General features: G+C 33.7%; 2 protein-coding genes across 3 annotated transcripts; one reads left to right on the plus strand and one right to left on the minus strand.

The window, feature by feature from the left end:
* The first annotated feature begins 4,672 nt into the window (after positions 1–4,672).
* On the plus strand, positions 4,673–8,440 carry LOC133307285 (peptidyl-prolyl cis-trans isomerase FKBP62-like). 2 transcript variants are annotated; one of them, XM_061507772.1, is made up of 12 exons: positions 4,673–4,925; positions 5,098–5,184; positions 5,639–5,899; positions 6,001–6,075; positions 6,165–6,245; positions 6,326–6,520; positions 6,640–6,729; positions 6,813–7,012; positions 7,101–7,223; positions 7,316–7,462; positions 7,577–7,704; positions 7,870–8,440. In XM_061507772.1, the coding sequence occupies exons 1-12, from the start codon at positions 4,748–4,750 to the stop codon at positions 8,036–8,038; spliced, it is 1,734 nt and encodes a 577-aa protein (XP_061363756.1). In that variant the 5' UTR covers positions 4,673–4,747; the 3' UTR covers positions 8,039–8,440. The 2 variants fall into 2 exon arrangements, with proteins under 2 accessions (XP_061363756.1, XP_061363757.1); XM_061507773.1 differs by having other exon boundaries at positions 6,849–7,012; positions 7,870–8,439.
* Positions 8,441–8,846: 406 nt separating this feature from the next.
* Positions 8,847–16,038, minus strand: LOC133307291 (pentatricopeptide repeat-containing protein At5g27270). The gene is made up of 8 exons (XM_061507779.1): positions 15,443–16,038; positions 13,851–15,264; positions 13,449–13,760; positions 11,664–11,768; positions 11,495–11,582; positions 11,276–11,397; positions 10,785–10,849; positions 8,847–10,009 (listed from the first exon to the last, which is right to left on the minus strand). Exons 1-8 carry the CDS (start codon positions 15,995–15,997, stop codon positions 9,446–9,448), a joined length of 3,225 nt encoding a protein of 1,074 aa, XP_061363763.1. The 5' UTR covers positions 15,998–16,038; the 3' UTR covers positions 8,847–9,445.
* Between the last annotated feature and the right edge of the window lie 5,812 nt (positions 16,039–21,850).

Raw genomic sequence — 21,850 nt, forward strand, 5'->3', positions numbered from 1 at the left:
CATCTTTCAAAATGGATCCTTTTAGGTTTTTTATTTAAATTGTAAATCAAATCATTATTTCTTTTTTTTTTAATTAAAGATTACAGATTTTGATTTAATTTTTGTATCATATGGTACACGTATCGTATCGTAAGATACAGTGTAGTATCAGACGATACAAATCTCTTTCTGATATACCTCATGAACATATCACTGGACTTGTAAATCGTATCGTATCGTATGAATCGTATCGTGTATTGTAAGAAACTGATAGCTATGCATTTCAGTATAGTATCATTCGATATAAATCCCTTTCTGATACACCTCATGATACATATTGCTGAACTTCTGAATCGTACGTGTATCGTTGATAGTTATGAATTTCAATATTTCACTACCTACAAGTATTCTTTAACAAATTTGGCATAGTAATTAATTTAATTGGTTGATCGAAATTTTATTTGTATACATTAATTGGTTGATGATATCACTTCTATACATTGCACATGTTATTTTAAAATTTATAATTTTGAATATTTTATGTAAGTAATAAAAATTTAATGCATAGTTAAATTAGTTTGTTTTGACTGAGATTTTAATTGTAAAATTATTTTGAATGTAAAATAAATTGTAACACTTTCACTTTATTAAGAAGTGATACGTAAACAATTCAGATGTGAATGAATTTTTCTAAAATACTTTCACTACAAACATAACAATATCATATATCCTAGGGGAGGAATACTATCAAAAAATTTCACTATCAACTTACTACCTATTTAATCACCATCAGATTAATATTTTCTCTCTCTTCAAAAAACTTTTTAACATTCTCTCTTTGATCCAATGGTGATGTGATAGGTAGTAAGTTAGTAGTAAGAATTTTTAATAGTTAGAATATCCTCACTCTATAATCTATAACGGAAGATTATAATTAAATTGCTACGAAAGAGATAATTATTTTAAGAGGATATAGTTTCTCACTTTGCATGAGATAATTTTTCTCGTGCAGTATATAAAAAAGTGTACGAGGCTCACCAAAAAAAAGAGAAAAAAAGAAAACAAGCGAATCATATTCACTTTATTTATATTGCATGAGATAAAATATCTTTTTATACTCCATAAAATGAGATAAAAACAAAAACATGATAAACATATTTTCCTTATTTTAAATGCAAATTAAATTAATGAAATTATACATGTAATCTTGTAAAGTATAAACAAAACAAAACTCATGATAAAATGATAATTACATAACTCGATTTGTTGTGTGTGTGTGATAGTATTTATTTGGATTTGTGTGCATAATCTAATATCTACATAACTCGACTATAACATGTTGTGCGACTTTATTTAACACAAGGAAAACCAATATAATTTTTGTTATTAGTTTTGTAAATAAATTTTAATTATATTTTGATAACTTTTCTTATTAATTTTAAACACTCTTTTCTTAAAATTTTAAATATACTAATGTCATTTTTAAATCATTTTAATTAATGTTGAGATGAAATAATATTTATTGAGTTGTACAGTTGTTGGAATTTTAATCATTGATTACACAATTACATAATCATAGGAGATTTGTATTAAATAGATTAATTTTCTTATTTGCAGTTGATTGACATAATCATAGAAGTTTTGTATTAAATAGAAATAGTAAGAGGTTATTTCATTTCCTTATTCATAGCTGATTGACAACTAATTTGTAATGGACCTAGAGTCCTTATTTACATATATAATTATCCCAGTAGAGGAAGAATAAACATGCAGAAATATTCATAATATGACATCATTGTTTTGACAATTAATATTTTAAACTTTAATCATTAATGCAATTAATGTAAGCCACTGAACGTTTTGTATTTCTTTCATATCTGATAGTGAATAGTCAATAATATATTGGGTTGATATTTTTTTTGTTGGGTAACCTTGGGTTGATATTTACTTTAGAAAGTATTTTTCTTTTTAAGAAATTTATATTAGATAGTAACTAATAATTAATAGTTAATTCTTAATTCTATTTATTTGTGACTGTCCAAATTGTATTAATTTTCAGCTTTTTCCACTAATTCATTTTCAAATGTTTTATTACCGGTAGTAAAACATATATGGACAAACTCTTAAATTGGTTATCTAAAAATTAACATGTTACGAAATCAGTCTTTTAAGTATATCTCTAATTTAGTACATATTTATAAAAGTTTTATTTTGTAAAAAAAAGAACTTTTTAAAGTAATTTTTTTTCAAAAATCTGTAAAAAAATACAATTATTTTCTCAAATAATGTAATTTAAATATGCATTTATTGAGACCCAAGTAGCAATGAAAAGCTGAGATGTGATTGATTACATTATGTTCTGCATTTTTTTTGGTTGATTCAGGTCCATATTAATTTGGGTCCCAATATTAACACAATATTATTTAGACAGGATTGATTAGATTTATGGACTAAGCTTTTATTTTAATTTAGGTAGAAATAGAAATATCCATTAGGTATAGAATCCGATAAGGAAGATTGGACCCAAGTGAACAATCCCATCCTTGAAATTCGTCTCTTTAATAACATGGGTTGGGTTAGAATTTAATAAGATACATTATTCGGGTTAGAACAGTCCCTAAACAAACCCATGTATACAAGACTACAACACAAGGAAGGAACAGGCCCAAGTAAAATTTGGGAATGGATTCTCTTATGTGAAAAAGTGATCATGTGATCATATTATTTGGTCACAACCACTCATTTAAAAATTATACATTTTTCTCTCTCTTATCTCATCATCAATGAGTGGTTGTGATCAAATAACATGACCACATGAACATTTTTTCACATGAGAGAATCTACTCCTGTAAAATTCAATATCTTATGATCAGACTTTGGGCCGGCCCAGTCCAAACAAAAAGCCCGACGAATGCGACTGGGTAGGTATATCCAACACAAGCTTACGTGTCATAAAAATGCAAATACAAATAATTAAAAATGAATTAAGGAAAAGGATATTTATGACTACATTTTTTCATACCTACTCTACTTATTTCTTTTAGACATTACTATATCAGAATTTTAAGAATGAGAAAAATGACAAAAATTATATGAGATTCTAATTTAATGATAGGATTCAAGGCTACACAAACCGCTGAGGATAGTTCCAGATCTAGTCCAAGACAAACTGTTGTAGGAGATTAAAGGCTCGGAACGAATTCACCACCATATGGTTGACCGGCAATTACTAGCGATTCCGACCTTGCAACCAGACTTTAAAAAAAAATTATTGGAAAAGAATAGGTAAAGTAGTCAAAATATGAATATATTTTTTTGAATAGAATATTATGTCTATTTTCTTAATGTTTACTCTATCTTTCTTTTTTTTATATCATTAGATCATAATCTTAAAAACAAAATCAAAAATAGTTGAAATTATGATATAATAATGATGGAGATAAATAAGTAGAATAACCATAAAAAATTGGGTTTTAAGTACGTCATGTCACAGGAAATTAGCAAGGTCATGTTTGTAACGCCCGACCGCTTAAAGAATCAATGACTATCCCCACATAGTGATACGAGACTTTTCAGTGTGTTTTTTCTCACTCGCACACTTCTCGGGAAAACTTCCCAGGAGGTCACCGTTCCCAGAATTACTCCAAGTCAAGCACGCTTAACTGTGGAATTCTTCCGTTCTGGGCTACCGAAAAGCAGATGCATCTTGTTAGTATAGGTAGTACCAATTAATTCTTATAACCTATCCCAAACTGTACAGTATCATATCTGCACAGTCTCTGGAATCCCTCTCTTTCGGGTGTTGATTCGATTCATTCATGTACTCCGTCGTTGGAAGCCTCCACATACTAACACGAGACTTTTCAGTGTGCTTTTCTCTCACTCGCACATTTTCCGGAAAAACTTACCAGGAGGTCACCCATCCCAGAATTACTCCAAGTCAAGCACGTTTAACTGTAGAGTTCTTCTGTTCCGGGCTACCAAAAAGCAGATGCATCTTGTTAGTATAGGTAGTACCAATTAATTCTTATAACCTATCTCAAACTGTGCAGTCTCATACCTGCACAGTCTCTGAAATTCCTCTCTTTCGGGTATTGATTCGATTCATTCATGTACCCGTCGCTGGAAGCCTGCCAGGAGCCGCTCCTTGTCCATGCCATTTCGCAGCGGCGATCACTCCCCGCCCTCGTCAGCATCCGGGATGTTACAATGTTACTGATATAGAAATTAGTGGAGCCCACCATTAATCTTTAACAGAATAAAATAAAACATAACAAGACGAGCCAAAAAAATAATAATAAGAATAAGGTACTATCCCCATTTTTTAAAAAGTAATAATGATAAATTTTTGTTAGCGTTATAAGTGGGATCCAAAGAATTGTTCAACCTCAGTTACATTCCGCAAAAGGAGTGACAAATAACGAACAACCGCTGTTGCGTCGGGTCTCGAAATTTGAAGAAGTTTGTGCTTACAATTATGTTTTTTATGCATAACATAACCAACCACATACAACAACATCATCGTGATATTTATAATGAAAACCATAATAAAATAATAATAATAAAAGTGAATAAAATGGAGTGAGGTGATTCTGGAACCATCGGGACAGCTTTGAATTACGGAACTCTCTAGAGACACACTCATCTTTCACTCACTCACTCACTCCTATATATACATACACATGTAGCCATTCTCTTTCACTGTGTGATTTCTGAGTTCTGAATTCGAAGTTGTTTCATCCGCATTATTCTTTCGACATCTGTGGCGATGGAGGAGGATTTCGAGTTCCCAACTGAGGGTAACATGGAGGAGGAAGAGGATGAGATAGAGAGCCCGATTCTCAAGGTTGGGGAGGAGAAGGAGATTGGGAAGAATGGACTCAAAAAGAAGCTGGTCAAGGAGGGTGAAGGATGGGAAACACCTAACACTGGAGACGAAGTTGAAGGTAATGCCATTCTTAATATCTTCCTCCTTCGTAAATGTGATACACTGTTCATCACCATGTCCTTTTCTTCGTTCTCTGTGGATTGCATGATCTATCAATCATACGGAATTGGATTTGGAAATTGACGGAGCAGTATAATTGTGTGTGTTTGTGTTTATTTCCTTTCTTGCAGTGCATTATACTGGAACCTTGCTCGATGGAACTCAATTTGATTCTAGCCGTGACAGGAACACACCTTTCAAGTTCAAGCTTGGCCAAGGTACATACATTCATTCAATGGTTCCTGATTAATATTTTTGTGTTTTGGTTATTTTAGGGGTGTGAAATGATAAATATTAAAAAAAAAAAAAATCAGGTTGATTTCGGATAGGATACAAAATACAAATTATAAAATATTGGGATCTAGTAGTTTATTATTTTGATTCCTTATTTCGTGAAAAAATAAATTTAGAGGCTGTATATTATTATGTATATGGTGTAATTTCTTCGGGATGTTAAAATTTTACGATCCTGTGAAATTTTTGTTCCTATTTTTTTTATGCATTAAAGAGCTGAGATTCAATTATTATTAATGAAGAAGAGTTAGACATTAAATTTATATGATCAAATCATATGAATTTTTAACATTAGAGGATTTATTCTCAATTTATTCGGTTAGTTGCAGTTGATTACGAAAATTTTATTAATGTTCGTCTCTTGTTTGTTTAATGCAGGGCAAGTGATTAAGGGATGGGATGAAGGCATCAAAACCATGAAGAAGGGTGAAAATGCCATTTTCACAATACCCCCAGAGTTGGCTTATGGAGAGTCTGGGTCTCCTCCCACCATTCCCCCAAATGCAACTCTACAGTTTGATGTGGAGTTGCTGTCTTGGACAAGTGTAAAGGACATATGCAAGGATGGAGGAATACTTAAGACGATAATTACTGAAGGGGAAAAATGGGAGAATCCTAAGGACCTCGATGAAGTGTTTGGTACTGAACTCAGTCTTATTATTATAGTCTTTGAGATTCACTTGATTGGCAGCATTGTACATTATTGGCTCAAATTCTCCTTCTTTTTCTCTTTTATGCAGTTAAGTATGTAGCTCGGCTTGAAGACGGGAAAGTCATTTCAAAATCTGATGGGGTGGAGTTCACTGTGGAAGAGGGTCAGTTCCATGCTTCCAACGTTTTGCCTTTATGATGTAGTTGGATTCTGATTTGCAAGTAACTATAATATGACATTTCTTTCATACAGGGTATTTCTGTCCTGCTTTGGCCAAGGCAGTGAAAACAATGAAGAAGGGAGAGAAAGTTCTCTTGACCGTGAAGCCACAATGTGAGTCAGATTCTTGTTATCAGAATTTTAAATATACGCTTGTTTTGTGTGCAAGCTATTGACATTTTTAAGTTTTGTAGATGCATTTGGTGTCAGTGGAAGGCCAGCATCAGGAGGTGAAGGTGCTGTTCCTCCAAATGCTTCGCTCCAAATAGATCTTGAATTAGTCTCGTGGAAGACCGTGTCTGATATTACCAAGGATAGGAAGGTTCTCAAGAAGACTTTGAAGGAAGGAGAGGGATATGAACGACCAAATGATGGAGCTGTGGTTCAAGGTAAAGTTTTGCAGCCTTTACTTATTAAAGCTTTTCAAATCGTACTCTTGCTCTCTTCATTTCCGTGTTTTACATTTGGATGGGAGTGTTGAATAGTTGCATTCTTTCCATTGTTTCAGTGAAACTTATTGGCAAGCTGCAAGATGGGACTGTCTTCCTCAAGAAGGGTTACGATGATGAACAGCCATTTGAGTTCAAAATTGATGAAGGTACCTTGAACAATTGTTTCAACTTTTATCCCCTCCCCCTTCCCCTGTTTTTGTTTCCTTCTCTTCTTCCAAATGATACTAAGTTGTATGTGGGCTGCACCATGTCGAGCAAGTAATAGATGGACTCGATAGAGCTGTGAAGAACATGAAGAAAGGGGAAATTGCATTGGTGATCATACATCCTGAATATGCTTTCGGACCAAATGGGTCCACACAGGAATTGGCTACTATTCCTCCCAATACCACTGTGTACTATGAAGTTGAGCTGCTTTCCTTTGTAAAGGTGAGAGAATATTGTCTTCACTTTCCGAATGTTTCTTGGTTTTAACAAATTTGTAAGATATACTTAATTACTGAGAAGTGGGTTACAGGAAAAGGAATCGTGGGACCTTAATACGCAAGAGAAGATTGAGGCAGCTGGGAAGAAAAAGGAAGAAGGAAATGCATTGTTCAAGGCTGGTAAATATGAAAGAGCATCAAATAGATATGAAAAGGTATCCCTGCAAAAGCCATAATGTCTTGTAAAGTTGCTTGGCTGGTGACACGTAAGAATGAACTGACATTCTTCTTCTTCTCTGGGTGACAGGCCATAAGATTTATCGAGTATGATTCCTCCTTAAGTGATGAGGAGAAACAACAGACCAAAGCATTGAAAATAACATGCAATCTCAATAATGCAGCCTGTAAGTTAAAACTCAAGGACTACAAACAGGCTGAGAAGTTGTGCACAAAGGTTACTTTATGAAATATCTTATTCTGCATATCTTTGTTTGTCCTCTTTCCTTAGCTGAATTCATGGAGTGAAAATCACTAACATGCCCAGGATTTTGTTGTTTGTACCATATAGGTGTTGGAGCTTGATAGTAGGAATGTAAAAGCACTATACCGGAGAGCGCAGGCATATATTCATCTTGTGGACTTGGATCTAGCTGAGATGGATATTAAGAAAGCCCTTGAGATTGAACCAGATAATAGGTAATGCTCTTGGTCTTGTACATGATCGTTAACTTGCATAGGAAGTTATATAATTTGTTTCAAAGGGACAAGCTGACGAAACTGTCCTGTTCCGTTCAATTTTACTTTTTTTATTTTTATTTTATATTTATGTTTGCATTAACCTCCGCCGGATGGATGTTTTAGGGATGTGAAGATCGAGTATAAAATTTTGAAGGAAAAAGTGCGAGAATACAACAAGAAGGACGCACAGTTTTACGGCAGCATATTTGCAAAAATGAACAAACTAGAACAAACAAGAACTCCAGCAGCAGAAAAGGAGCCTGTGCCAATGGCTATTGACAGTAAAGCTTAAATGTGAGGAGTTACATCTGCTGTCCGTGTCTCTGCATACTCGTATGGTCTATTGCTGTGTGGTTCCCGTTTAGTCTTGGTCTCATAAGTAGGGCTTTGTTTCTTCATACGACGATGCTTATGGTCTCAGTTGTCAGTTGTATCACAAACTATGTACACTGATAGCTATTAAGGACTGAAGTGAAATGTTTTGGTTATTTTTAATGTTTAATTTTACCCTGGAATCTGGATCACCTGAGGGAGCAATTATGGGTTTTCTTAGCCATAAGGAGTTTCAAAGGGGTCCCACTCTGTTATTGCTAAGTTCAGAATTATTCGGGTAATTGCAACGGAATGAACTAATGTGGAAACAGGAAACACTACGCCCTCTTGGATAACATTGTCGAGATATTTGTAGGTATCATTCATAATATAATTGAACTTAAAATCGTCCATTGCTGCTAAGAAAATTGTGCTTTACAAATTAAGTTCCCTTGGCCAAGTTGAATTAATTATAATATCTACCATAGTAAATATTATAATTAAGTGGAACATCTGCTCATAAAATCGCGCAAATGACAGGCAGCCATTTTAGAGGGGGAAGTGGCATCTTAACAACTGCTCTTTAGCACCTTAGTTTCGGCCATCGAAGTTCTTTTCTCAAATTCATGCATTAGTATGTTTACATCAGTGGCGGATAATAATAAAAGATTATAAGTACTAATAATTAGTCTTTTCCTAAAAAATGTTTGTAAATAATTAATCATTTCAATTGATCTTAATAAAATTTGTAACTTCAATATTTATTTTAAGATCCTGCCATAAAAAAATATCAGATCCCCGTGTAGAATATAAAGTCTGTGTCACTGAGATCTCAGTTTTTATGCTACATCCGCAATGCCCACCCAATTTAGAGAAAGAATAAATTTCATTCCTGAAGTTAAATTCATATACAATTCTTTACATCATGTAAACCAAAATATTAAGCTTCCAGTATTGGGAGTAGTCTTGTACCTTTTTCGGTTCAGCCCGGCCAGATTGTGAAAACAAAAGCTGGGGCCAGTCAGTCATGAACTCATAACGTTGTCACCATAAATACCTTCACAATACAGTGCAGTCATGCTATCAGTATGCCAGGTCCTTTGATAGTTGCAAATGTTGTACTTGGTTCGCTTTCCTTTAGTAGGTGGAACAAGAATAGAGATTTTTTGTCATATCCAACTTAATTGACTGTTATACACTGCAGCAAAGGTGGATCAGGTCCTCATCATCACCGACAAAAGAACATTCTTGAACCAAGGGTCAGAAAACATATATGCAGCCATCATCAGGCTTCCACCATCACCATTACAAGGTTGATCATAACCAACGCTTTTCCGTCATCACATTGTTTCTCAAGCAAATGAGTATTTCCCAAGTAGTTTATATCTCAAGGAATTTGCACTCTCTCCCCTGATCCAACTTCAAGATTCCTAAGGAATGGGATCCTCATGTTGTTCATTGAACTCAATATTTCTTTAGCTTTGCTTTCCTTCCCCGCAGATTTGTAAAAATGCACAGCTGCACTCATGATGAACATGTCTTCTTTTGTTGACTTGCATATGCTTTCGAAGAAGTTGATTCCTTCTTCCACGCATCCATATTTGAGGTAACCTTTCAGCATTGTTCGGTGACATATGAGATCAGGAATTAAACCAAACTTCGATAGCTCCTCATAAACCCTCTTGGCTTCATCAATCAGCCCTACTTTTGCAAATGCTGAGAGTAAAATATTAAAATGGGCACAAGATGGTGGAATGCCTTTGCTCTGCATGGCATGTATGGTCTCCTCAGCTTTAGGGTAATTCCGGCTCTCCGTATATGCTTGGACAAGGGAAAGATATGTGAAAGAGTCAGGCAGACAACCTTGTCTTTGCATGGCATGGAAAAGTTTCTCTGCTTCATGATGAACTCCAGCATTACCATATACATTGATCATAATATTGTAGCTGACCTATAAGGAGAATAAAATATAAAATAAGCATTGGTTTTTAATGTTGGAAATGCAATATTACAGAACCAGTGAACCACAAATGACCATTCATTGCATCTGACTGCAAAACAGATATTTATACATAGATCTTAAAATGATCTTATTTCTTTTTTAATTATGATATAATTTCTTGAGCAAAGTGATCGATCATAAACAAGCAAAAAAGAGAAGGAAAAAAAAAACTGCGAGAAGTAAAGCTTAAGGGTGTGTTTGAAAGTGTTTTTGTTTTTTTGTTTTCAAAAACTATTTTGAATATGAATTTTAAAAACTGATTTTGAGAGTAGAAAAACAAAAAAACTTGTTTGAATGTTGTTAAATAAAAGTTATAAAGAACTTGTAGTTATTTACCAAAATGCCATTAATGAAATTTCAGAATTACAAAAATGCCACCGTAAAGCATTTGTTTTTAGTCTTCGTATTTACGAAATTGCCATTAATGAATTGTGATATTTACAAGCATGCCACCGTGAAAACAAAAAAAGCAGAAAACTGCTAACCAGAACATCCGTAGGTTGTTTCCATTTTTCAGTTTTTAAAACTAAAAAACAATCATTGTTTTGAAAATCATTTTACAAAACAATCATTTCCAAACAGATTTTTTTACTTTTTAGTTTTAAAAACTTAAAAACAGTTTTTGGGAATAGAAATCAAGCAGGGCCTAAGCTTTTGAAGTAATTTGGTAATATCTATAAGAATTGTCAATTATACACTCTTAGGTCAAAATTTTCAACTATACCTTTCCAGGTTTTATGCCTTCTTCCTGCATTTTACAGAACAACTGCGAAGCTTCATGCATCATACCTACAAAATAGATCAAATAAGTAGGAGTTTGATTGCAACACTGTAGAATATAACAATCACGATGAAGTAAATGAACTAACCACCTATCATCATACAGATTTTAGAACACCCAAGTGCTAATCTCATTAAGTAATCACTTGCCATCGTATATTAAAGGGCAGCATTTGCAAGAATAGGGGTGAGGATCGATCGTATGCAGCTTTAGTATTTTTGCAAAAAGATTGTTTTCCAAACTCAAATTAGTGACCTTCTGGTCACAAAGGAACAACTTCATTGTTGCTCCAAGACTCACCCTCTATGAATCATATTAGATATGACGAAGAAAAATTATGCACGTGAAATCCAGGTACAATGGAATTCTCAAATACATTATTGCATCCATAATTATCAGAATTTCATCTTAGTTAAGGTAAAATGGCCAGGTACCTGCTTTCCCATAATAGCCAATCAAATTCATGCATGTTTTTTCATCCAAAGGTACATCCAATGTGCGAGCTTTGTTGAACATCTCCTCAGCTCTATCCAACTTTTTATCTTTTCCATAGACACTGCATCAGTAGTTTAACAATTAGTCTGACAAATAGCAACCAAAAGGAAAGAAATGAAAACTTCTACTGGTGAAAGACAACTTATCAAAATTACAACCTTATCATGGTGTTAAATGTTTGAATTGACGGAGCAACACCAGAAGAACACATGCGCTCGTAAATACTGGATGCAAAATGCAATTTGCCTACAACACAGAACAAACTGTGTTAGCAAGGCTCCTGCTTATTTTTATCTTTCTTATGTAAGCAGGATGCTTGATATTAACCTGCTTCAAGCATTGCTTTGATAAAGGTGTTGTAAGCCACAGTATCAAGCTCCAAGTTTTTTTCAAGACTCCTGCAGATAATATTCTCGGCCTCCTGGTGTTTTCCTGAAAAAGAATTAGGCTTATAATTATCAATTAAAAGCTAAATAAATGCATGCTGAAAAGAGAATAAAAAGTAACAAATGATGCTATAGAGCAATTTGTTTTTAAATTCTATGATATCAAAACAGACGCTTTTACAATAAAATCTAATTCTCCTGCACAAGAAACGACAGCAGGTAAACATTTCCCTTAATTTTTTGAAACAATTGGAGTACTGCAGGAATAATTGAAAAGAAGCCATTTAACATTAAAAACACAACTTGCACAAATTTTTTCTTTTTTCAGATAAAAGAATAAATTCATTAAGATAAAAGGATACCATTATACAGAGATTGGAGGATTAGAGATCTTCCTCAAAAGAGAAAATTCAACTAGAAGAATTAAAAAAAAAATCAATGGAGTAAGGCTACCCAGTCCCTAAACATATATGCAAGGGAAACCCCCCAAAAAATTCCATGATCTTTACACCAAGTTGAAGCCAAAGCCTAATCCTATGCCAAAGAAGCTGTGCACTCATTAAACTCTCCTCAAAGATACAAGCATTATGCTCTAACCATATGCACCAAAGAATTATGCTCTAACCATATGCACCAAAGAGTAGCATAGGCAGCACATGACCAAAAAATTTGGCTTCTTTACTTCTCCTGAAACCATCACTGATAATCGGGACGACCTAGGAGACACCTAACACTCTCCAAAGATGCCAAACAACGAATTCAATAAAGAAACGGCTACAGAACAGAGCCAAAAAAAAGGGTGTAAAACAGACTCTGCTTGCAGCACGCATAACACATCAGGTCAAATAGCCATGTGCAGCCAGCAAACCTGCAACATGTCATTGGTATTAATTATATTAAGCACAGTTGTCCAAATAAAGGACCTTAGGATTTCCCAACACGTTCATCAAGATGGAATTAAACTGTATTCAAAGAATATGTTAGGAATTGGAAGGATTTACACAAAAACACCTCAAAAGGATCAAGAGATCAAATCCTTTTATCTGGACTTGAGGACAAAATAAAAGACTCAAGAAATGCAAAAGAGACTCCAACTTAGGATTCCCGATCTTTCAGTTACCGAAAAAGTGAAAAATCCAAGAAAGAGTGGAATCTTGAATGCTATGGAAATCATGGATAGGAGAATTGTTAGGAAGAAAGACAAAAAAGATCTGGGAAAGCCGAATTAAGAGAGCAATCTCCTATCCGATGATCCTCCCAAAAATTTACATCAGAACCATTACCTACCTTCAAGGAGAGCAAAGACTTAAAGGAAGTATCAAGTATCACCTTGGGAGATAAATTTCCAAGGACTAAAATGAGAAGCTCATGAATCTGCAAAATATATGTTGTAGAATCCAGGATAACTGCATAAAGTGTAAATCACTAAAGAAAGGCAGATATGAAGCATGACATAATCAGTTAAACACTCTACAGTTAAAACTTTCAGATTAAATAAAACTGGAATCAATGTCTTTCTCCAAACCCAGCCCTATGGAAAACAACCACAGTATTATACAGCTCTTTCAGAACCAAACAAGTTATAGACTGTGAAAGACAACAATTCATGAATTGTTCTAACTTATACGATATTATTGGTAGAATTTTATGAAAGAATAAGGTGTTGCATGTGTTAGGTTGAAATATGGATCATATTCTAGTTTACTTTACTCTTCCATGGCCATACCTCCATTGCTCAAAGCATTTACAACAATGCTAATACCAACAGCACCCAAATCACGTCCTTCATCTGTTACTTGCTTGTATAGCAGATATACTTTCTCTTGTTCACCACATTTGGCATATGCATCCATCATAGAGTTATACAGTAGTTTACTAGATGTAGGGGAATCTGCATATTCTGCAAAGATATCTTCAGCTTGTTTCAACATGTGTTGCTTGCCATAATGGCTAATTAAAGAAGCCACAGTAGCTTCTTCCATTCTGCAGCCAAGCTTAATTAATTGATGGCTGAGAGTTTCTGCTTTACTTATTTCTCCTGTAAGAAAAGATAACTTAAGTTGAAAATGGAAATTTCAAGATGATATACCGGAAAGAGGTATAATCAATTTTAATAGAAGAAATATACCATTTTTAGCCAAGCTGATGACAAGCTGCCTAACAATATTTGATCCCCCAGAACAACCCAGCAAAAGCTTCAGTATTATATTTGTCTTGCTTAAGTTGCCATTAGTCAGATATATACTAAGCATCAGCCCAAGAGCTCTAATGTCTAGTTTGTCAATGGGCTCAATGGCCACAAGTTTATTATCAGATTGTGTATCCCCCCTATGTTCACAAAGAATCCAATAAAATGTCTGGAAGAATTTATAATTTATAAAAGTTTCATTCTTAACCATCTGATTTGTCAACTGCTCAGCTTCTAGCAACATTCCCTCCTCACAATAAACCTTCATAACTGTCCTATAAAGCTCCTCATCAAAATGTATATTATCCTCCCTTATTCGGATAATGAACTCCTTGGCCTTTTTCATCAAATTGAGCCCCAGATACAGATTGAGCATATCATTACAACAACCAGCATCAGGTGCTCCTGTCTTGCAGAGAGCTAAATATGTTCCTTCAGCAGATACTACATCTTCTTTCATAACATAACACTGCAGCAGTACAATATATGCGAATCTAGAGAACCATAGATTGCTACACTTCATGAGTTCAATAACTTCCAAGGCTTTGTCTACATTTCCTGAAGTAAGATGGACTTGTGCCATTGACAAATATGTTTTCTCATTGGTGAGTAGGCCCAGCTGCTTTGTATCTTCAAATGTTTTCTGAGCATCCTCATATAAACCAAGCTTTCCATAAATTCTTATCAGCAAACCGTATATAACTTCATCCGCTGGAATTTTGCTGCTTACCATTTCTGAAAAGAGGGAGAGGGCTCTAGGGTAGTCCTCAAATCTATAATACAAAGATATAAGTGAAGCACAAGTATAATTACTAGGAATTATTCCCAGAAACCTCATATCCTCATAAAGTCTTTGCACTTCATCTCTGTTGCCATTTTTAACAAGTAAATTTATAAGCAGGCTATAAGTTATCTCCTCAGGGACAAGTCCATTATTCTTCATCTCATCAAAAGTCTTGAATGCATCCTCATGCAGCCCTTCTTTGACAAGCGAGCTGATCACAACCGCATACGTAAATTCATTAGGCATCACCCCTTTTCCAACCATATCCCTCCACACCTGTACAACCTCTCCATGGAGCGATTTCTTTTGCAAAGAAGACAACATAAAGTTGAAGACAGAAACAGAGAGCATCATCCCCCTCTCTTTCACAGCCGAATAAAAAGACAACATAGACTTATGGCGTCCCCATCTGGCATATGAACAAAGCATGGTACCACAAGCAACTTCATCTGGCTCACACCCTGTATCAAGCATCTCCAAGAATATCTCTTCAGCCAGTTTCAATTTCCCAACTTGCCCATACAGCCGCAACACTATGGTGTACACAATAACACTTGGACGGTAGCATAGCTGTTGAAGCACCAGACTATCAATACAACAGTATCAATATCTATACTTTGGAGAAAAACCACATAATAAAATGAACACACACAGACCTTATCTTGAAAATTTCAAATAAAATGAACATTCAAATAATCCAAATTCAAAAATTCAAAAACCAAGTGACAGAATAGGTAAGAAGTAGAACCTGCAATTTCATCCAATCAAAAAAGTCTCTGACTTGCCTCCACCCTTTTTGTTCCTTGAGGACAACACACATTTCCTTGAAGCTGAGCTTGCCAACAAAGGAAGCCATGACCATTCTCATGTCATAATCACCATCATGCTTCTGTGAGAGAGCACGCACCTTCTTGATTGCAGCCACCACGTGTTTTCCGTACATTTGGCCGTTGCGGTCATCATGCAAGTACTGAACCATCTGTTCGGGTGTTCTCTTGATCCAGCGAGGGGTCTGTGCCTGTGGGCCCTGGTTCCTCCGAAGAACGCTGAGGTACTGAGCCTTTGCCTTGATGATGCGGCGAGCGTTGTCATCGGAGAGAGGGTTCTTCGGGTTCTTGAACCGTGGCTTCGGTTTCGTGGGGTCGCCTTGTCTGGGGGACCATGGGTCGCGATGGACATTCGAGGAGTGAATGGGATTCAGTTTCTTCTTCTTTGTCTTGGTCTTGGTCTTCGGAAAAATGAAATAGGGTTCAGAAGTTGGAGCTAGCAGCGGGGTGAAGTGGAAGAGTTTCAAACACTCCATTTTTTTGTGGACAACTTTTTAATTTTTTGCCATGAAATCTAGATATGTATAACTACGACACGTTTGAAGTTTGAACTTCAAGCACGAGATATTTATCTTCTTCTTCTTCTTTCTTTCTTCTTGTTTATCAAAAATAAAAAATAAAAAATTAAACTCGATAAAAATATTACTCTCATAAAATAATAGATAAAAATTAAGGATTCGTGGGTTCTCCTTTCATTGCTGATGAGAAAAGTTACAGCAAATTTTTAACAATAGAATACGTGGTCCTGGCCTAAAAAAAAGAGAAAAAATAAGTGTTGCTGTACTTTTTCCCGTCTGCAGTGACATGAGAGCTCCGTAACCCAAAAATTAAACTCGATGAAAACAAGGGAATGATATCTAAAGGCAGAGTTTATTTGCTGTGAGTTGATCTTCTGCGAGTTTATCTCCCCTGCAAACTACCCAAAAAAAAATGTAATCTTTGGATTTGAGTTAATGCATTATATGATAAGAAGTCAGAAAGGTACTGTCATATGTAGACCACTTAAATGTGATTTGAATGCAACAAAATTATAAAAAGCCAGAATTCCAAATTAGTATTTACATTCCAAACTACAACTAAAATGGTCAAAAAAACCTGAAAGGCCTTCATCGTGCATTAGCTCATGGAGAATGAAAACTGAGGTTTGATATTGCCTCGTTGAATTTAACAGTAAAATTTGTAACTCAGGGAATTAATTAGTTTATAGTTTGGAGTGTGCTTAGTCTCCTGACTATTTGAGTTTCGATTTGAAGCCAAATAGTGATAAGTGTCAAACACATCACGTGTTTAGAGGCAAAAGTATGATAAATATTATTGTAAATAGTTAAAGACATGTCATATATGATCAAATGCAAAAGACTTTAGAGTTTTTATGTTTCTCACTTAAAAATATATCGGTTTCAGGTCAAAATCACCTTATCAGAGTATTGATGGATCAAGGAAGTCAGAAGAAGTCAAGACTTAAGCCAAGCTGAAACCCAAGAAGTGATCTCACATTGCATCTCGCTGAGTTTTTCACTACAACAAGTTATTCAGCGAGAATACATCAAAAATAGCCATTTTCACATGTCTGCTTGCCTTAATGCTCGACCAAGCAAGCAAACAGTGAACTGGTCAATTCACCTCGCCAGTTTGCAAACCAGCGAGTAACGTCGTAAATGGAGGTCCATGGATATTTGCGTTAAAAAGGGACGAGCTAGGGCTATTCTATTCATTCTTGTGTGGCTGAGACGTCTTGGAGAGGTAGAAGAGTAGCTTTCTTGGAGGAGGAGAAGGAAGAAAGACTCAAGATTTCACCATTCACTTTGATCACCATGTTTTCTCTATGACTTTTCATTACTTTCCTTTTATTGCTATTGTTTCTATGACAAAGCTAGGCTAGTTTATTTTATGTGGTTAGGGTTAGAAAGAACCAATGCAATGTGTTCCTAATGTTTTTTACTGCTTTCTTGTAATTGATATTCAAGTTTATTGTTATGCAATTATTCTGTTTCAATTCCTAGTTTCGTTTATGATTTGGCCAGTCATATATGAGCATTAGAATCTTCATGACAATAGGGATGCTGGTGCTTGATTCCGATTGATTAATTGTCGAGGTTTGTATGATCTAGGGATAGACTTATGAATCTTATGGCTTTATGATTCTTGTTCTTAATGCTTGCTCTAGAAGAGATCACTAAGGAATTAGGATTTTGAATAGAGTAAAGGATTAAATCACTAAGGGATAGTAGTTTAGTTAATTCTAAAACAATCGTCAATAACATGTTCTTGAATATTGATTATAGGAAAGGGTAAATTCATTAGGAAGACGTTAGAGAAATCAAATCTCTAGCCACATTTGCATTCTTGAATTTTACTCCGAATTATTTGTGTTCTTTATCTTTGATTTTCTTTTATCTTGATTATTATTAGGTTGTTTTAATTTTTGTTTTTATAATTTAAATTGTATTCTCTAAACTTGTTTCGATCGATTTATTTTTTATCGTATAGATACCTTATTGCTTGATACATCAATCCTTGTGGGAATGATAATCCTATTTTTTCACTATATTACTTATACGGCCGATATACTTGTTGTGATCGTAACAAATATAGGATAATTAATTTTTAAATGTACTAAATCGATGTAGGGAGTAGATCTTAAAATTGTTAAAAAAATCCTAATTAACCCAAAAATATTGCTACTATACCAAAAATTATAAAAGTAAAGATTATTATAAGAACCTACATTGCTAAATTAGGAATTTAAGGAGTTAAATACGATGTTAATAAATAATTATATAATTGACCTAGAAAAATTAAGAGAAAATAATAATAATTAAGATTAGGTCACTTTATGGAAGAAAAGTATAAATATCGGGTATTTTGCAGTATAAATGCATACCGGTGAAGTGTCTAAAAAATTAAAATTAAAATATGATAATTTTTAGAAAAATGTCTAGGTTAAGAATATAAATTTTAAGAGCAAAACAAAGAACATAACCATTAGAACTAATACCGACAAGTTAGTAAGCAGTGTCCTTTTAGGTGACTTAAGACCCCTATTTTCCTTACATTGTCTTGACACTTACATAAAAAACTTTGCAAAACCCTAGCACAGTCTCTTATTTCTCTCTAAGTTCTTGAGTCACCTTCCATGAGAATCACTCAAAGACCTTACCTTTCTTCACATTTCTTCTCTTGAATCACTCTATACATTAGAAAGCTATCATCTTCCAAGTGAAAAGGTTGTTCTTCGGTGGCATGGTCACTGTGTTGTAGGGGTTTAGGATTGTCGTCTTTTGAGAGAGTGGTGGGAAGCCATTTTCCACACTTTGAAGTTCCAAGAAACCAATTTTGTAGAGAAAGAACTAAGTTTTCTCAAGGATTTTCATGCAACCATTGGGCAATGGCTTAGGATAACATCAAAGTCTTCAAATCTCCTTTCTTTCTCTGTTTTCAAGAGCCCCAAGGTAATCCTTAATCATTTTCCTTTCATTTTCATGAAAATAGCTTGTTTTAAGTCATTAAAAAGACGAATTTTGATAATTTGTGTTGGGGGTTATTAATCTAAGTGTAATAAAATTAATTGAACTTCTGTAAGTGAGAATATCAGAGTTAGAACCCTTGGGAAGCCATGGAAATAAGGATTATATAGAAAAAAAAATGCAGTTTTTTTGCATTCTGTCGTGGCAAAATTGATTCCAGTCGGGGGGAATCGATTCCCGCGTGGAAAAAAATGACAGCAATGCAATAGATGACTTAGTATTTTGGATATTATGTTTTTAAACAATGTTTTGTATACGTCATGATATGTGGACGTTGGTCATGACTACGTGATGTAGTTTCATGACTTAGTATTTATTTATGATATTGAGGCATTTCGGGAATTCTATTGTGGTTTTGGAATTACATAAGGATGTAGATGAATTTTCATATTGTTATGTTAATAAAGAAAAAAGTAATCTTACATGTCTAATAACTTGATTTATTTTAGTTTCTGCATTTAATTGAGTTGTGCTTAATACTGTAATATGATAATAAATTCGGATGCATATGGGGTGTTACAATTATCATTTAACATGTATAAAAAAAAGTTTATCATTTAAACAATTGAGGGCTAGGCCTGATAATCATTGTACATGCCATTAAGCTTTCGGTCTAAAAGAGTTGACTAAAATGCAAGAAATCTTATTTAATTACAGATATAATATGTTAAAATTTCTCTTATGATTTCAAACTCAACATCTTGCATCCTAAATTGTCACTTCGACCTAAAATTTTACACCTATAAGTGATATTTATTATATTAATGGTTTTATATTAGACTTCTTTAACACATTTCATCGTAAAAGAGTCCACTGAGATTGAAGAATGAATAATGAACAAGTTCACCTATATGTGCTAAGAAATTTAACAACCAAATATTTATTAGAAGGATGGGATAGTGAAGATTGAATTTGTAACCACTCAATCATAAGCTTTGATACCATGTAAGCTTTTAGGTTCAATTAACTTATTATATAGTATTAGAGTCTCTGTAACCAAGTAGTTACAAGTTTGATCATCGCCGCTCATATTCTATTAATAAATAATAATTAAATATTGTAAAAAAATTTAACATAGGTATGTGGACCCCAATGGAGCGTGTTAGAGATATATAATATAAAAACTATTAATGTGACATTCACCTAATAATTTATGTTTTTGGGTTGAAATAATGTTTTACATAAATTACCAAATCATACATAGTTGACATTTTATAATAAGGGTTAAAAATTTACGCAACTATTAAATGATGGTAGCTCAGTTGACGTTAGGGAACTGCGCAAGTGGGGGTGAGAGTATGTGTTCAATCCTTCCAAGTACCGTCTTTAAGAGGGGTTTGAAGCCTTAATTACGGTACCCGCCCCCGAATCGAACAAATCGCGAAGCTATAAACCGATTGAAATATCTCAAAAAAGAAAATCACCTTGTTTTACATGGTTTTATAAGTTTAGGAAGTCTAACTTTTAAGTCTTTAACCATATGAGGATTTGTTTTTTGTAATTAATCTATAATTGGAATGGATTATTTGTTTTTTTATCCAGAAGAGCTTGTATACAAATTTAGGGCCTGTTTGGTGTGACGTATAAGGCATGATAGTATAAGCTTATAATATACGTTATGACATTTTCAATTGTTTGGTATGACCATCGTATAATATAAGCTTATACAACATAATCCCTTAATACATCAAAACGATGTATAACTTAATCCGGCCTAAGGGTGAGGGATAAGGCCTCATAAGAGATTGATGTATTAACATCGTTGGCCAATGTAATTCTCAAAAACTAATATATTATTTTAATATTAATCTATTAAAATAAAAATTAATTTTTCAATATATTAATTTTTAAAATATTGAATATTTTTATTTTTATATAAATTGAATTTATATTTGGACACACTGATCAATAAATTATTATAAAAATTAATATCATATGACATTTTTTGAAGAATTATATAAATTCTTTATTAAAGGATATTTTTATTAAAAATATTTATTTTTATCATATATAGTATTATACAGTGCATTACTAAATACTAGATGATATTATCTTTTACAATGTATTATTTTATACAATACCGTGCCAAATGCTGGATAGTATTAAAATTTAATCAGGTCTTATACAATCAGGATAAGGCTTGATAGTATAAGCTTATACTATACGTTATGATGTTTTCAGTTATTTGGTGTGACCATCGTATAGTATAAACTTATACAGCAGGATCCCTTAATACATCAAAATGATGTATACCTTAATCGACCTAAATGAGAGGGATAAGGCCTGATAAGAGGTAGTGTAATTCTCAAAAATTAATATATTATTTTAATATATTAATATTAAAATAAAAATTAATTTTTCAATATATTAATTTTTAAAATATTGAATATTTTTATTTTTACAAAAATTAATTTATGTTTTGGACACACAATAAATTTTTATAAAAACTAATATCATATGACATTTTTTGAAGGATTATATAAATTCTTCATTAAAAGATATTTTTATTAAAAATATTTATTTTTATCCTATATAGTATTATCCAGTGCATTATCAAATACTAGATGATATTATCTTATACAATATCGTGTCAAACGCTGGATAGTATTAAAATTCAATCAGGCCTTATACTATCAGGCCATATCATATACTATGCACCAAACATGCCCTTAGGGGTGTGCAAAATAACCAAAAAATTAGGCCGACCATGAACCGAACCAAACCGCCCCATAAAATAACCAGTTTTTAAAAATCAGTTCATAAACCGAATCGATTTTTAAAGAACCAGTTCATGAAGCGAAC

This window comes from Gastrolobium bilobum, unplaced genomic scaffold (assembly GCF_033153095.1).
Source record: "Gastrolobium bilobum isolate Gb01-03AN ecotype WA unplaced genomic scaffold, APGP_CSIRO_Gbil_v1 utg121, whole genome shotgun sequence".
Classification (NCBI taxonomy): domain Eukaryota; kingdom Viridiplantae; phylum Streptophyta; class Magnoliopsida; order Fabales; family Fabaceae; genus Gastrolobium; species Gastrolobium bilobum.

Coding starts and splice junctions, on each gene's coding strand:
- LOC133307291 (XM_061507779.1), bottom strand. CDS start 15,997: ATGGAGTGTTTGAAACTCTTCCACTTCACCCCGCTGCTAGCTCCAACT. Junction 15,265..15,442: donor TTGATTGGATGAAATTGCAG/GTTCTACTTCTT, acceptor GTGCTTCAACAG/CTATGCTACCGTCCAAGTGT. Junction 11,583..11,663: donor CAAAGCAATGCTTGAAGCAG/GTTAATATCAAG, acceptor TCTGTGTTGTAG/GCAAATTGCATTTTGCATCC.
- LOC133307285 (XM_061507772.1), top strand. CDS start 4,748: ATGGAGGAGGATTTCGAGTTCCCAACTGAGGGTAACATGGAGGAGGAA. Junction 6,246..6,325: donor CTTGACCGTGAAGCCACAAT/GTGAGTCAGATT, acceptor TAAGTTTTGTAG/ATGCATTTGGTGTCAGTGGA. Junction 6,521..6,639: donor TGATGGAGCTGTGGTTCAAG/GTAAAGTTTTGC, acceptor CCATTGTTTCAG/TGAAACTTATTGGCAAGCTG.